The 16,320-nt window shown below is 40.3% G+C and overlaps 1 protein-coding gene and 1 long non-coding RNA gene across 3 annotated transcripts; one reads left to right on the forward strand and one right to left on the reverse strand.

Annotated features, from left to right (window-relative positions):
* Positions 1 to 1,643: 1,643 nt before the first annotated feature.
* On the reverse strand, positions 1,644 to 12,999 carry LOC111271220 (uncharacterized). 2 transcript variants are annotated; one of them, XR_015315238.1, is made up of 4 exons: positions 12,247 to 12,999; positions 3,227 to 3,677; positions 2,060 to 2,267; positions 1,644 to 1,889 (listed from the first exon to the last, which is right to left on the reverse strand). It is a non-coding gene; the product is annotated as an uncharacterized LOC111271220 (long non-coding RNA). The 2 variants fall into 2 exon arrangements; XR_015315239.1 differs by lacking the exons at positions 3,227 to 3,677; positions 12,247 to 12,999 and adding an exon at positions 2,454 to 2,746.
* A 1,728-nt stretch (positions 13,000 to 14,727) lies between these two features.
* LOC111271217 (uncharacterized) lies at positions 14,728 to 15,707 on the forward strand. The gene is made up of 2 exons (XM_086972842.1): positions 14,728 to 14,823; positions 15,084 to 15,707. Exons 1-2 carry the CDS (start codon positions 14,743 to 14,745, stop codon positions 15,363 to 15,365), a joined length of 363 nt encoding a protein of 120 aa, XP_086828968.1. The 5' UTR covers positions 14,728 to 14,742; the 3' UTR covers positions 15,366 to 15,707.
* Positions 15,708 to 16,320: the final 613 nt, after the last annotated feature.

Raw genomic sequence — 16,320 nt, forward strand, 5'->3', positions numbered from 1 at the left:
ACACATCATCAGTCAAGAACATCCGCTTGGCTAGCTAACAAAATGATGAAAATCATCACCAGTCGTCGGAATGGCCAATTGAAGATCGATGTCGAAGGTGTAACTTTGTAGCACATTCAATCCAAAGTTTTAGTGTCATGCTACGCCATTGAATGCTGTATTTCGTATCAATCATGACCGCACGTTTGCATGCTCGATTCTTAACTTTTCTGACGCTACGTATGTTAAAGTTAAAAGTTGAAATTTGATGTTCTAAGTAAAAGTCGCAATCAATCAATCAATATCATGCCTTCAGCTTATCTTTGTTTTATATTGGTCTCAAATCAAGACATTGACCGCGGCTGTTAAATAAGACGACGTGCCCTAACCATATAACGGTATTTACGCCGAGTGATTTCAGCCCGTGGTATCCCTTTCCTGTCCCCAGGTATTGTGACTTCTTAAATAGTGACCATTATTGATAAGCTAGTATACCTTTACTCAGCTGTAACATTTAACAATCAGTGCGGGACTGCGACGCTAAAAACTTTTTACTAGGTAATGTAAATCCGAAAAGTTAAGCAATTTTCGATATTTTTTACTGGTATCGAAAGACTAAATATAAAGCGATAATAACAGACAAATTGCAAAATAAGTTAAGCATTGCTAATACTGGGAAATCGCTATTGGGAATACGGCAATACCCAAACTGAAAGGACAGTAATTGTCGTTTAGTCGCGACATAATATTGTAAAAGCCTCCATGCATGCTTGTCCGGTTTCAACTATTCTACCGTATCTGTTAAATATGTATAAGCTGATAAGCTTCTATTTTCAATCTCATAAGTCATACCATCACTCACTTCATTATAGCTGCTCACGCTCTTTTGGCTGTGGTGGCTTCGCAGCAGCAGTTTCTTCGTTGGGATTTACTATTCCCTGCATACGTTTAAAGGAGACTGAGATTCTGGAAGACAGATAGTCTTCCAGAATAAGGTCGTGAAACGTCTCGCTAACGATACCTAAGCATGGACTGCGTTGTCGGGTTGTCCACCCTGACGCACGCGTCCCCTTTAGATCGCCAACGTATTCGCCCGGCTTAGATTTGACGCGCAGTGTCCGTGTTTACTGGGAAAGTGTATGCGCGATGGAACCGCTGATCCCCAAACTAAACAAGCCAATAAAATTTTACCTTTACTAATAATTTGCAGCTTGAAAAAGGGGTCCATTGTCCAATATAGTGCATAAGTAGCCGGAATCTCAAATTCACGATATGGAGATGAAAAGGTATTGGGATTATTAAAGAAATGGTTCTGCTTTGAATAAATCGTATGTAAATGAACGCTCGTAGATGGAATCAAACCATATGTATTTATACTCAGTGAACAGTGTATTCAAATCACCCCGTACCTTTTCAAAAATGTACTTTAGCTAAACGCCTAAGTTTTACGTTGTCGTACACCATAGGTCACTAACTATGTCCACTTTAATAATCACATGGACCGATCTTATTATACTAAATATGGAAGTGAAGAATGAAAAGGTTCACCAACAACTGTTGGTGAGCCTTTTTCTTTCCGTAAGGCTAATGTGCACTTGTTTTTAAGGTGCTAATGACGTTCGAGGTACAGATCCGATAAGCTATATAGTATTATGAGCTTGGGATGAAGCCGGTTTTCCAGACATTTTTATTTGACTTTAACCAACTCTTCCAATTTTCCGTTTACATGGCTTACTTTTTGCATAGAGATTAACAGTACTCTTCTAACGAAAACGGTGCAAATAGATACTAAAGCCGTGGCAGGGTTAGATTTCAAACAAAGCAGGAACTGCGGATATACGGACGTCGTCACGATCGTCGCGGTAACAGAACCGCCCAGCGTTAATGAAGCAGAAACAGCAACAGCTTATCTTGAAAAAATTAGAAAGAAAGACAGCCTAGATTATTATTTCATTAACGCGTAATTTTTGTTAGTGTCCTATTAGTTAGACGTCATTGCTACCAGCAAACAGCACAGAGATCCATGAGCGACATGATAATGAAAATAATAATATATAATTATATTCATTAAGGTAAGAACCTTTTTACTAGCTGCATTGCCAGTATGTAGAGATTATCATTTGCTGCCCATCCGGTACCGCAATGTGTCGGCAGCTTCATTTTCAGTCACATTAAACCTCTGGGCCAGTCTTTCGGGGCTGTAGGAGGAACAGGGGAACGCGGAAGGGCTCACGAAAGGAGACAAATGGTGAAACTTAGCTCGACTTGCTGCTTTAGATAACGATCGTCTAGTGAGATAGACAGAGTACGGGAGAGCAAAACGGCAACGTTACATGTACATGCAGATTTCACCTGCTTCTACGTAGATACAAATAGAGAAATAAGATTTAACCAAACGCGTTGCTTCCTCTATCGTGCGCAGCTTTAACATATTTCAAGTTCCTTAGTTTCAAACTCGGTCTAAGCTCAGTCACGTAACTGTGAATGTACAACGGCGGCGGCGATGCTCTATTCAAATCAGAAATGCTTCCTCAGTGCAAAGATAGAATTTTCAAGGGAGCATCGCACGTAAGCCATCAAAATACTGGATGGATATTTATGGCGATGACGAATGAATGAATTATTTGCAAGAGCACTAGTCAACCGGACAGACCATCAGACTGTGGTAGAATCTAAGCTCCGACAGTTCAGATTCGCTTTTAATTAAATTAGCTTGATAGTTTTGCAGAAAACGTACTCTGAAAAAATATGGTCTTTGCCCAGATGTACCCTGACCAATTGTCTCGAACACGTTCTGATCTGATCTGATGAACGCAATCCGACTCTTATGGAAAACATGCTGAATACTACCGATTTTAGCACTTACAGCGTTCCACTTATGAAAAACTTTCGGCCGTATATTGACTGAATCCCGTAGGTAGGTAGAATCTAGAATCCGGCAGAGTTGTGTAGTGCTGTTCAACTTAATTCATTAATTTTCTTGAAAACGTGGGTAGAAAAGACAAACATACATGTTCCCTTCTTCTTTTAGAGTACTAGATGATAACTATTGAATAGATTGCCTAACACACCTACGTTCTGAAACGTACGTAGGCCATCCTGCACGGCCGGACGTAAAGCAAAGCCTGCTTACAAATCAGAGCAACTACGTAAAATAGAAAATCCACGTGTCTATGAAATAATAGAGTACTATTTTAATAATATTAGTGGAAAGAATAGACACGTTTCCAGGTCAACTGTAACGTACCGTTTCTCAATAAGTTGCCTTTTGCCTTCGCGTTGTCCTTGCGGCCGAGCGGATTACGGCAAGTTAAATCAAGGAGACCTTGATAAGCATCGAGAGTTTTTCATTTTTAATTTAACTTTGGCATGTGGGAAAACGTAACAAAAAGTAATTTTGAAATTTAAAATTGCTTTGGGACGTCAAAACCGATATCGTGCTTAGCGGCACAAACGCAGTCGTAAACTAGATAGGCACTACAGAATTTTCGTCTAGCATGGGAACCGCGAGCCTGGACCAGAGGCCTGTGGTATCTGTCTTTAAGATGCATACGGTGTAACCTGTCTCAATTATATGAATATAGCGCTTCACCTTGTCAGCGCCGCATCGGGATATGCTTTAAAACGTGATGCCGATTGTGTAAAATTGCCTGTTCAGGTTCTTTCGCCCTTCTAGAAGAATATGTCCAATAGTCTTCCTAAAAAAAAAAAATTAAAAATAGTGGTCTTTAAATTCACAGAAATTTGAACATTAAACTCTGCACCGAATGTTTCTTATGTTCAACCACTTACAAAAATATATTCCCGTCACTCATTTCCAACGAGCTAAACCAGCCTAGGCTTATAATAAGCAGTACAACTAGTAACTTTGAATGGTACATATTATCGTATACAGATACAGTATGGAAAATATTTAAGAAGTGTTGATGAAGAACTATGGTAACTGAAAATTCTCGTTCGTTTATTTTTTAGCTGGTTTGGAATAAACGATTTTCTAGTAATGTCCTGCTAAGCAGCTGCAATCATCATCGTAAAGCTTTTGTAGAGCAGCCGTCTGTACAATCGATAGGCGTTGCGGAATAAATCTTCGGCACACGATTAGAGAAAAGGTTCATATATAAATAATGCTCATAGAAGTCGTATTCATTATATTACTAACTTGATTATTTTTTCTTTGTTAGGCGGTTGAACTTCAATCGCAGTTAACCTACGTCGTCGAATACAAATTGATAGGCGCAGAACCGCCCGACACCACACAGTCAGTAAGTTGCATAAGTTTTGACGAGTGCATCAAAAGTTACGTCTGTTTACAGAGTGGCCTTGGCAAACAGCGGAACTGCTGTGCCGGAAGCTGCCCAAATGACAAAGTCAAAGTTAGTACGTCTCTGCTTTGACCACAACTCTCGATCTGTTAATCGTATAGGCAAAGCTTTGTGCTAATACATAAAAAAAGTGAAATTAGTTTCCGCTGCTCGTTCTTTCTCGTTTCGTCCCATGATCGTTACGAATTAGCAGTTTGTATATACACGAGCGGTAAACGAAAGCCACACGCGGCCCGATGAAAATAAACGTTTACCCCATTCTGTTATTTTGGTTCAGCTTTTTGCTGTTTTTATACATCTGCCTATAACATAGTGTAACGCGAACGACGTACGCGAAGTAGTAGAACTAGACCTTATAGCTGATACGTAATTACACAAGACAGAACACATAATATTCACTAATCGTCCAAATAATAGCATACGCCACTGGAGTTCTTCGTTATTGGTCATTTCGCCTGGAACCAGAGTGATTGTGTCATATGTGAAAGCGTGGCCAGTAATTCAGGTTCTTTTTACAGTTACGGCGGGCACACGTTTACAGCTAGCGGAAACGGCGTATATCGTACATACTATTTAGAAATCTATTACAGAAAATGGCAAAATCTGCATTCAACTAAATAGGCAGCACGTATTTGTGGAACGTACAATTTGTCATTGTACGCTTCGTTGTAGCCATTGCACTCGATTACATTCATCATCGATTTCTAGGTTGAGTTCTTTGTGACCTTTTGGCCTTACTGCCATAAGCCAAGCGGATGTAAAACTACAAGTGTAACGGAACTCTGAGAAACCACAAGTGATTTCTGAAAGTAAAATTCTAACAGAATCGTCTGTGACGCGAGCAATTTTGGCATCTGCATTACATAAACCTCCGACTTTGCCTGATCCTTATTTGATCCGACAGATTAGATCCATACTGGCATTTTATTCTGGATCTAGATTGTGTCAGCGTATTAATGAGCCCCAAGCTGCCACGCATTTTAATCTCCTCTTCGTAAAGGGAGAACTCCAGCTGTACAGCATCCAGAAATAAAAAAAAAAAGTAGACCTTCACTTATAGCTTCATTTAATTAAATGTATTGAGTGCTGCATCCTTTTTTATATCACAAGCGCTGTCCTTTTTTTGTCCTTTTTGCACCCAGCTTAATAATCCTCTATACTTCGACACAGCACCCACTTCAAACATTAATTTATTACAATAAAACTTTCCGTCAATTAATCAGTATTAATTAGATCATCCCTTCTAAATTAAATAGTCTTGCTTAGAACTGATTATTTTCATTTTAACCTCACCATCACGACCATAATTTTTCTGTAAAATAAATAAAAGATCGTCTATTACATCACAGTTTCCCTCGGGACACTTTAGGATTCTAGTGTAAAGCTTCTACGCTTTAAAATGTCTTCGATTTAGATAACTTTATACTCGTGTAAACAATTAGAAACATTTTTCTGACTATTCTAGCATTACTCTTGCAAGTACTTCAAGAAGTTGACAAAATGGCTGAACGATGTAGTAAGCTTTGCGTGTAAATCTCACTGCCAAGGTATGTTAACATATCCCACTGAAGATCTACAAATAAACTGTATATACGGGTAGTATTTCGAACGTTCATAGTGTTCAGCATTGTTTTTTAACGCCAAAATTTCATGTTTTTCACCCGGTCCTCAGGCCGGTAGGCGTTCAGGTTTGACTCGACCGACTTACAAAACTGAGTAGAAAAAATGAGTGAGTGAGTGAGTGAAAAAGCGTTCCGAAGCTTGGCAAGCAAATATGTTACGTTCAGTGCTATCACGGGGCTAACACCGACATTTGCTCTGATCTGTACGTCGCTTCGTTATTGAAAAAGTCGAGTTCGAGCTTAAACACTTCGACTCAGGATTCGTTCTACCAAAAATATTGTGTAATTTCTAGGTTTGGCCTCCGTATCAAGGAAGAAACCATATTTCCCCTGTTAAGCAAGGACAGATGAACCGAGTAGGACGATGTGCATAACTTCGCTGCAAGTATCAAAGCACCTATTACCTCTTGGAGAAAAAAAATAGCTAATATCAAGCTACGCGACAGGTGGTTCAACGACAATCTGTTTAAGTGGTTGAATTAAGGGACGGCAATTCGTAAATTTCTTATTATTCTGGCTAGCCGGTTATTTTGAATATAATGCATATAATTTGAACAGTGGCAATTTAAATCGAACTGGAATATATATATATATATATATAAAAACAAGAGGAAGAAGAAGTTGTGTTTGCCAGAGTTAGATATCATTGGCATATTTTATGGATATTTAAAGAGTCACTTTTTGTTATTAAAGACTTGACCTATTAAATGCAATTTTTGTTTTATTGAAAAAAGAAAAAGTCATATCGATGAATTTTTTTTCTACAATAAAAATCGATTGAATCTAGTCTAAATCAGAGCAACTGGATACTTCTTGGGCTAGGTGGAAACTCTCATCGCAGGATCACTATTTTTTTTTATCATGTTTGATTTGTGTTAAGGGCTGCTTTGTAATACTGAGTGCAGGCCGTAACATAAAATTGCAAATTGTCTAATAAAGTTTGTATTATAAAGCCTCAGAGTAATGGCCCCCCTGCCTCAGTGCCGAACACTATACACTACGGTACATATAGCTTGTTCAACGGAGTTAAATAGGAAGCGGAACACTGTGAACGGGCCCACCTTTAGGTGTATACTTAGAGAATTAAGTGTTCTATATAGTACATGCTGTTTCGGCTAAAGCGGTTACACATAGTCAATCCATTGCTAGATATTGACCTAAATATTGACAGAGGCTTGAAGGAAAAGGATGACTGAAGTGCAGTTTCTACTTATTTGTTTTAGACCAAAAATTTACTCGGCAATGTTCATCACGGTACGTTAAGTCCGCAATGTCATCAATTTTTGGCCCTCAATCTTAACACAGTAAGGTTTATCGATTGCGAATACCAATTAGAAAACAAAACGCTACGTAAGTTAAGAACCGCAAGAGCCAACTGGAAAAGTGTCCTATGGAATACAAAAGACACGAAAGAATGTTATTATATAATCATGTTTCCTAACACGACGTTAATAAAATGCACCCAATATGTATATATATACATATATATTTCATGAAAAATATTTCGTATTATAGCAGAAATATAACAGGCCTTTAGGGAAATTTGTACAACTTGCTTGAGAGACGTTTGTGTTTTCCTAGTAAAGCAACGACTGAGCATAGATATCGACTGTTTTTGTAGCCCATGCTTTTGTTGGTCGTAAAATAACACATTACGTATACGTGCAAACGCTGATTGGTAAAGGATTTGCACATGGATAGATAACAAAATTTTCTATTTTAGCAGATAAGTCCCGTTGCTGAAGCCGTCGTACTTACCTTGCTAAACTAATTATACACGTTTTTTTTTACTTTTCCTGGCAACAAGGTTGTTGTTGTTGTTATCGAAATCAGTAGCGTAAGTATGACCAGGAGGTTAACCATATATTAAACTGGCAAAGTTTACTTGTAGATTGTTTTGTAAAAACTGAATTTAATCCCTTTATATATTTACAAAGCTAACGGCACACATGCGAATCGTCGCTGACGGTCAAATTATAGCTCTAGCATGCTAATTCTTCTTGTTCTTCTATGTGGTTAATATTTATAGTAGTCATATCGATTGCTTTGCCGCAATGGTACAATTGTTATCATTCATGGCATTATTACAAGATACAATTCAGGACATAGACATGTACAAATCTGTATCCTTTGGCGTGTATATTCTCAAGCCAATCAAAATAGCTACGTCGTTATACTTTTTAGTGTAAGCTTATTCTACTTCTTTTATTGGCCAGTTGGTGAAGACCTCCGCCCACAAACCCGATCTCCAGGCTTTGGTCGAGGTCGAGGTCGAGGTTCTTGCAATATTCTGTATTCAGCGTTTTTACTAACTCCAACTGTCCACTGCACGACCGTTTTCTTATACTACGTTGCTTAAGCAGGGCTAAGCGTTCGATTACGCTCAGATCTTCATCTAGCCGTCGGACGAACTCCTCGTCTGTATGTGCGGCCTTTTGCTCAGACTGTGCCTTATCGGAATTAAGGTTGATAAACTCATCGTCGTGCGAACCAAATCGCAGGCATCGTTTCGCCGCGACGCCTGAATCAATTGAAGGACTTATTTTAGTGCGATTGGGTTTTTCATTAGACGCTTTAAGAGTCCTGTTTTTAGGAGTCTCTACAGTTGGAGCCTTCCTACGATCGGGTCTGTATTGAGTATAACTAAACGGTGCGTCAACATAATCATCTGTGTAAGAAATCTCGGATTTCTCAATGTCTTTAATGTAATTTTTATATAACATTGCATGCAGAAGTGGGTAGCACTCCCAGGTTGGACAATATGCTTGACCCATGGCCGAAAGTTTGCACATTCGATTCAGCTCCCGCTTGTACCTATCGCGCAGGCTTGTCCATTTCTTGACTGCGTCTTGCGCTGGAATGCCTAACTGAAATCCGATTTTATTCCAGCCAACTACTCTGATTTCCGGTCTATGGTTGAGACTATGCGATTTATCGTATAGATAGGGAGTGTCCTTCACTAGCAGAATCAGCTTCATCCGTGAACCGCTCGGATCACTGTCGTATGCTTCTTCAGTGATAGGGCTCACATTTTCATTTACTTCCTCGGTAGTTATTCCATACTGGTCTTTAAGCGCCAGCAAAATATTGAAAGCCTCGATGAGCAACTTTGTTATGCGATCATTTTGTGGCCTCTGTTGGGTTTGTAGAATGTCAATATACATCGTTGCTGCCTCTAGTCCAAGTTTTATTTCGAGATCATCAATGTTAACCCCATTACACGCTGCCCTACTCTGCAGACAGTGAGAACCGGCATAGAGTAAAGTTATGTTCCGGCACAATTCGTTCTCAAGTAGGTATCTGTAGAGCTTTGATTCCATAGCTGCGCTTGTTCCCGTACGAATGTGTGTGATTCGCTACCACGCTGAATCGTTATGGCACAGAACACGTAACCGGTAATCGCACAGCGGATACCGTTTGAGGCCAAGTGTTTAATGACTAAGGTGTACGGAGAGTCGCAAAAGTCAATAGCACTGACCTTACGCCACGTACACACCACGATGATCCATTCCTATTCTAGTGGCGTCCTCTAGAGATTCGATCAAAACTTCGAACAAACTTCTAATAATATTTACACAGACTCACACGACGCACAAGACTGTCAGGTTTGGCAACGTACTTCGGTGCAAAAAGCCCAAAAGGAATGCGGCAGGTTATTCAGAAACAAATGTATCATGCTCAGTTTTGACCGCGTCCAACACCTCACTGGCCAAGAAACTTCGGATAAAAAGAGCCTTCCTCATTGAGTGTGTCTCTTTGTAAGCAGCCGACGTTCAAATAAGCCGCGAACAATTCAAAATGTCACGTCCGCAGCTGATGTTTTCATATAGGCCACGCATGAACGGACGTGCAGTAGTTCTACCGCGGATTCTGCACGAGCAGTGATCGCGTATATTGCGCCAATGATGCGCGTAAACAATGCGTGTGTAACGCGGAACGCCTAATGCCCATTGACTCACACTCCTAAACCACCATTTCATGCATTGTTTACGTCAAGGCCCTAAATATATGACTGTTATTAATCAGTTCCTATCTTAGACTTGTGACTTTTCTTCTACAAGGTTCCAATAGATTGAACAGCAAACGTGTATTTTTATCCTGCTTTGCTTGTACCTTCGGCCGCACGGAATGTACCACATTGAAAATGTCGGTCCAAAAAGGTCTCGGACAAACAGCTCCGTTGACAAAGATACCGTCAAATAATGACTTACATTAGAGAGTGAAGTAAGAAAGGTGCATGATTTTAGTTTAAAATGGAAATAGATTGATAATCGTTCTGTGACGTCCGATCACGCATAATATGGGACCGTACAAAGCATTTTTAGCGTAACCTACCGAAAAAATATCTAGACACAGAAAAGGAAATAAGTTAACGAAAACTATTCTGTAAATCATATCCTATTTTCACGCAGCTTCCAAAAAGCTGCACTTAATACTGTTTTGCATTTTTTTTAAATTATTTAAAATTATTCATTTGATTGGGATCAGCTAAAGGACAACAGGTTCTTTTTTGTGAAGTTTCCCCTGAACTACTCGCCGCACTACCGTCGAAACGGTTTTAGCAATTCTGATGGTAGACAATCCATAGGAAAATGGAGAATTTGTCCAGAGTCCCCTTAATCCTTTTATTGAGTTGCTATCCAGAGCTAACCTGTAAACCGGACATTGAACCAGTTGACAAATGGTACATTAGAACCGATGCTAGTATGCTGTATTGATATTCAGCTGCAAATCTTTCATAATCACAATTATTTTGAAGATACTACTATTCATCTATAATATCAACTTGATTATCATGTTCTAGTTCCGCTAAATTAGCGTCAAAAAAATTCGTTGTTTAATCGATTCGTGTGAGGTATTCAGTTGGCCAATGATCATAGTGAAAAAAATCAAAAGCGATGATAGAGCAAATTACAAAAAAAACTCAGTTCCCTTAAAATAACTACGCTGTTCCTTGGCTTGAGTGCCCACAAATGCGTTCAGGTCGAAGTTATATACAGTTCGCCCTAAAAACTTCAAAAAAAAAAAAAAAAAGAAATATGGATATGACCACACAGTGTCTCTGTGTGATCATATCCACAGTACGTGCGCGTACCAACCAGCTCATTGAACACTCATCCAACGACACGAACATAATGGACTAAGCCTAATAGCCGTATATCGAAGTCGAGATGATTCCATTTAAAAAACATAGAAAAAAATAAGTGAACCTCTGGGCGATTTTTCTACGAAAGTCAAAGAAAAACAGGTCACGATGCCGGATAGAAGTGGCTATTGTTTGCACTACCGTAGCTTGTTACCAGGTCTTGTATGTTGTACACCCTTTATGTATAGATACTACGTTCAATATGTGTACATAGACCTGTATTAAATTCAGACATTATGCAAGATTGTATATATAAACGATAGTAAACCGATGTTTACTATCGTTTATATCGATCATGATGTACGGTTGGGTTACTACAGCGGAACGGACGAAGGGGTGAGGCGAAAGGACGAGCAAGCTTATATATTACATTGCAATTTTCAGTCTTTCGAGATTTACCTAGTACAATACGTTGATATTAGAGAGTAGATAACCCTAAACTCGGGGAAACACTAAATTGCAGATGCCAAAGCGAGATGATCTGCTCTACGTTCAGTTTTATATTTTCAGCGGGTACGGCAGCTGCGTAGAATTTAGACCAGCTTGTAACGAATTGATTTCCATTGTTAGAAAATTACGAATATTAGAATAAAACGTTAGACTAACGATATCAGCTTTGACAAGGTAGTTTTTTGCTCGATATCAATACCGATTGACACAAGCCTAACACACATTAGCTCTATTTTGAAATGACTAAAATACACCGTGACTATATCTAACAACAACTATTTCGCTGTTTTCTCATGGCTTATTATGTTAGCCTTCTGCTGATCGACGCGACTCTGGCGTTTCGTAATTCAACAACAGCTGGATAAACCTTCCAGTGCTCATAATTAAGCCATATTATAACGCAGCGGCTACGCGAACACGCTTTATTATTTACCCTCAACAAATGGTCTCAAGTAGTCGCCGGCCGATACTTCACACTGACGATGAATGTTTAAAATCCTTCCCTTCGTTTGATTTAAGATCGTAACGAAAAACCCACAGGCCTTAGTTTCTTAGGGACCACCAGCCACCGCCGCTTAATGAATCGTCGATGCGGCCGTTATATAAATGCATATAAAAATTAGAAATTTCAATATCCAAAGCTATGTTTCTCCGAAATACCGCGTTCAACGTGTTTGTCACAGGGATGTTCCTATCGTAACATTTAAAACATTGACATACGACTCACTGAATGTTACTGTAGAGTTCCAATTATACCGCAAACAGGGTCCTGATCTCAAGCGATATACTATACAGATATGTTGAACACAAGTCTCTCTATCGCTGAGCATCCAACTAAGCGAGCCAGACTCTAGGAAGATCGTCCATGTTCGATTGTTAACGATTAAAATATTCATGTGTAGGTCGTAAACAATCTGTTTGTACAGGCTGCAATCGTCACAATGTTCCACCCACATGCGCCACTTTCATCATACGTTACTGTCGAAGATTACTCTGAGCACTATCCGGCTCTGTTCTGGAGATTCTATCCGCATCGAGACGATATGCCCAATGCAATTTTCCTAGTCCACGTTGGTTCCTATAGAAAGCAATACACATAGCTCAATGTAAATGTGTTTGTCTGTAATAGTGACTATAGCAGCAATCAACCAATTCGGTGATAGGCGCACGGCCTGTTGGCGGAGTTAGTCATCGAAAGATTATACCTAAGTTGGTCTTTCATTGTTCAGCTCAGGCAATAATTTTTCCCTACACCTTAACAGGTTTTCAGGTGGATTAGATGGACCTAGGCGGCCGCCATCATGGTAGGCCCGAATGCGTAACTATGCCACACAACCTACACAAACAAAAAGAGTGATAGGGTACTCTTTAAATCAGACAACGACGAGCCGAAATTTCCCTCACTCTCCACTCTTACAGACAAGCAGACGGGACACGCATTTTGTCACACTGTGCGTACGGATGCATACTGTCGCGCAGAGAATCAACAGGTAAGTCAGATCGATAGGCAGACGACAGGGCAGCGTTGATGGGAACAGCAATAAACGGTCAGGCACTCCTGGTATGAAGAAGCAGTAGCGGTGAACGAGCGAAATGGTTTTTGCGGAGCTAGTTATCCTTGCGGATATTATGTCGCGTCATCAGCTGCTAGCGACTTCGACTGCCACTACTCCTTGTGTTTGCCAGGCTGGACGCAATGCGTTCATCTAGCGTGTGAAACGTTAGGGCATAGCCGTTATCGAGCAATGGCCATTTCTACGATTGTCACTCTCAGGAGAGACTTAGAGCGGGTTGAGTTCCTGTCGATTGTACGCTAACTACAAAGTCGCAAATTCGATGATCGATGACGCCAAAGGACCGACGATAGCTGATGGTCTTATTACTGCCGCTGCTAGTAAAATAGAGCGTAAAGCTCATTATTGCCAATTGGGTCAGCCGCCCAACCAGCCAGGCATTCGCTTGTCGAGCTTATGAGTACAGGTCATCGCTCCCTGCATTGGCGCCAAAGCAGGGTTAACGTTGCCAAAATCAACGACATCACCGCCTGTACAGCAAGTACACTGCTCGCCTGGAGTGCCATCCGTTACGGTAGCCACAGCGCAGGCACTAATAGGGGACCATGCAAAGGCGTCGTGTTCCTGTTCTGGGTTACCGGAAAAAAAACAGCCGCTTATGCTGCCAGTAATGTGAATAGCCTGACAGTAGCAACAACAAGTACATACCGGATGAATACTATTGACTTTGTAATACCTCGAACATATCAATTAAAGACTGCGTTGAGTGATAGTGTGAAGCATACAATAACATATGTACATTATGATTGTACCTGAACATTTTTTTACTACCGTATTGTATTATCGCACGAGTATGATTCAGTACGAAGTAGGAGCCTTAATAAGCTACATTGGCACACTCAATGGACTCTGTTAATCAGGCGTGACGTTTATAGGCACCCGCGCTTGCAGTATGTGTGTGCCGCAAATTAACGTAGTTTGTTCGATCCCGTCTTGAAGCGTGACGCAATCTGCCTTACCAAAAGGACCTCTGCTTTAATTAGAGTGCTAATGATGAACTAGCAATCGTTGCCGCTACCGCTGCTGGTGTCAGGAGCGACATATAAACAAAGCAAAAGATTTGCGTGCTAAGAGCGACGTGACTTGATCCGGACGTTTTGCACGGACGTCAGTTCTCTGACAGTGTAGTTCGAACGCTAACGGTGGTGTTCAGGCTCAACTATCTCTATTCGTTATTGTCAGAGGACGACAAAATAGCCCATCAGACAGGCAAAGTGACCGGTATCCGGTGGGTTGTGTATTACCAAATCATTACAGATCTAATATGTGCTGTGTCAGCAGCACGTCGACACTACCAAAGCACTGTATGGATTTTTGGGAAAATTTTTGGGGTGGAGTATCATTGCTTATTGCCGGCTTGTTTATTCTATGTTCTTTCGTCTATTCGGTTCTACTGAATATTGTTACAGAAGATGATCCAGCTAGTTTTATTCTTTTAGCTACGATGGTGTTTAGCGAATTCGCCTTATTGATGTGGTCATATGGGGCGACACATTTTACACGTCCGCCAGATATCCCAGCGAAGTACCATTTCACTTCGGAAGAGTGGTCGTTTCTCGAAGAGCATGGCTTCCAAACGGAGGCGGTGCGTGAGCGGCTGTCAGCCATGGCCGTACAGAGGGGGGTTCGCACCCGTTCGTATAGCGGCCATGTCAATTACTGCTACCAGTGTCGTCTTATCAAACCAGAACGAACTCACCACTGCTCGATGTGCCGTCGTTGTATTGCACGTATGGATCATCACTGTCCCTATTTCGGGAATTGTATCCACTTTAGCAACTTTAAATTCTTTGTGCTGACGTTGTTCCATGCAAGTTTAGCCTGTTTGTTAATCGTATTGTCAACCGTTGTTTACGTAGTGGTTCATGGAAGGGGTCTGCATCGCATGTATGATAACATACCTGCAATGGTCGTCTTTGGCTTTATGATGGGAGTGTGCATCATTATCGTATTCACGATCGGTGGATTTTTTTGTGTATCAATGAAGCAGGCGATACACAACATGACGACATTGGAGAGTATCGGTGGCACGGTTCTTTTCGCGGATGGTACCAAAGAGACCTATGACCTCGGCTCGTACATGATGAACTTGCGGCAACTTTTCGGCCCTGTTATGATCGCCTGGTTTGTACCTATTTATAGCACACCTGGGGATGGTATGACATTTTTAGTTCGCTCGGAACTGCCCAAAGAGGACAAGCAGCGAAAGCAGGAGCGTAAGTTAAAACCTACAAATTTTCTAGAGTCGCGCGGAGCTGTCGGGCCGAGTTAGCCCCAATCATCTTATTGAAGTTCATATTCGTTAGGGGTTAAAAATATAAGCGTCGCACCTTAAAGGTGAGGCAGGATTATAGGAGCCTTTGTGTAAGGTAGCTAATTTCAATGTACTTGTCATTTATACGGAAACAACTTTAAACTGTGATATATTGCTAGGGACGATTATTGGTGAATTCGCAATGGAACCTGTCGGAAGTATGTACTAGTGTGAATGTTAATATGTATATTATATAACATTTCAATTGTTGTTGTTGAAAGTTACTATTTTCTGGTATATAATATTTTATAATAAAGTGGTTGTTTGTTAGTAATTTAAGATGTACTCAATGTACATGGACACGTTTGCGTTCTGATTTTGATAAATAAGATCTTTTGACAGTGACTAGAGTTTCGAAAAGCGATCATCAACCGATATTTATCGCAGCAAATATGTAGCTGTAGTATTCGTTGAAGACATCCGAAATCCAAATCATTTAAGTTATTGAAATAACTGATGGCAGAACGTAGCAGTTTCGGTCTTTACGACTATCATATTATATGATATATATATATATATACATATTATATCTCTGTTAGAAATGCATGTTTTAGTAGTTTTCTGCTTTCAAAATGTACCCTTAGGAAGATTTACGCCCAAAGAAACGAAGTCTTCTAACCAATATAACATTCTCGGATGTGACAACGATATAAATGTTAGTACGTCCTCAAGGCTCAACATGACAATAGTAACGTCAGCAAATAATTTACACTGTTTCGTGCGAACTGTTTTCTAAATACTACACTTTGCTTGTAGGAATATCATGCCATTACCTTCGATCTTTTAGGGTCAGTTGTTAAACATAGATCATCGATACGTGTATGCCTTTGGGGGACAAAAACTTTCAAAGGAAGCGCGTAATTGAGCATTAACGATCGTCAGTATCGGTGGAATCGTATTGGTAGTATGGCAT

Source organism: Varroa jacobsoni, unplaced genomic scaffold, assembly GCF_002532875.2.
Source record: "Varroa jacobsoni isolate VJ856 unplaced genomic scaffold, vjacob_1.0 contig00430, whole genome shotgun sequence".
Classification (NCBI taxonomy): Eukaryota; Metazoa; Arthropoda; class Arachnida; order Mesostigmata; family Varroidae; genus Varroa; species Varroa jacobsoni.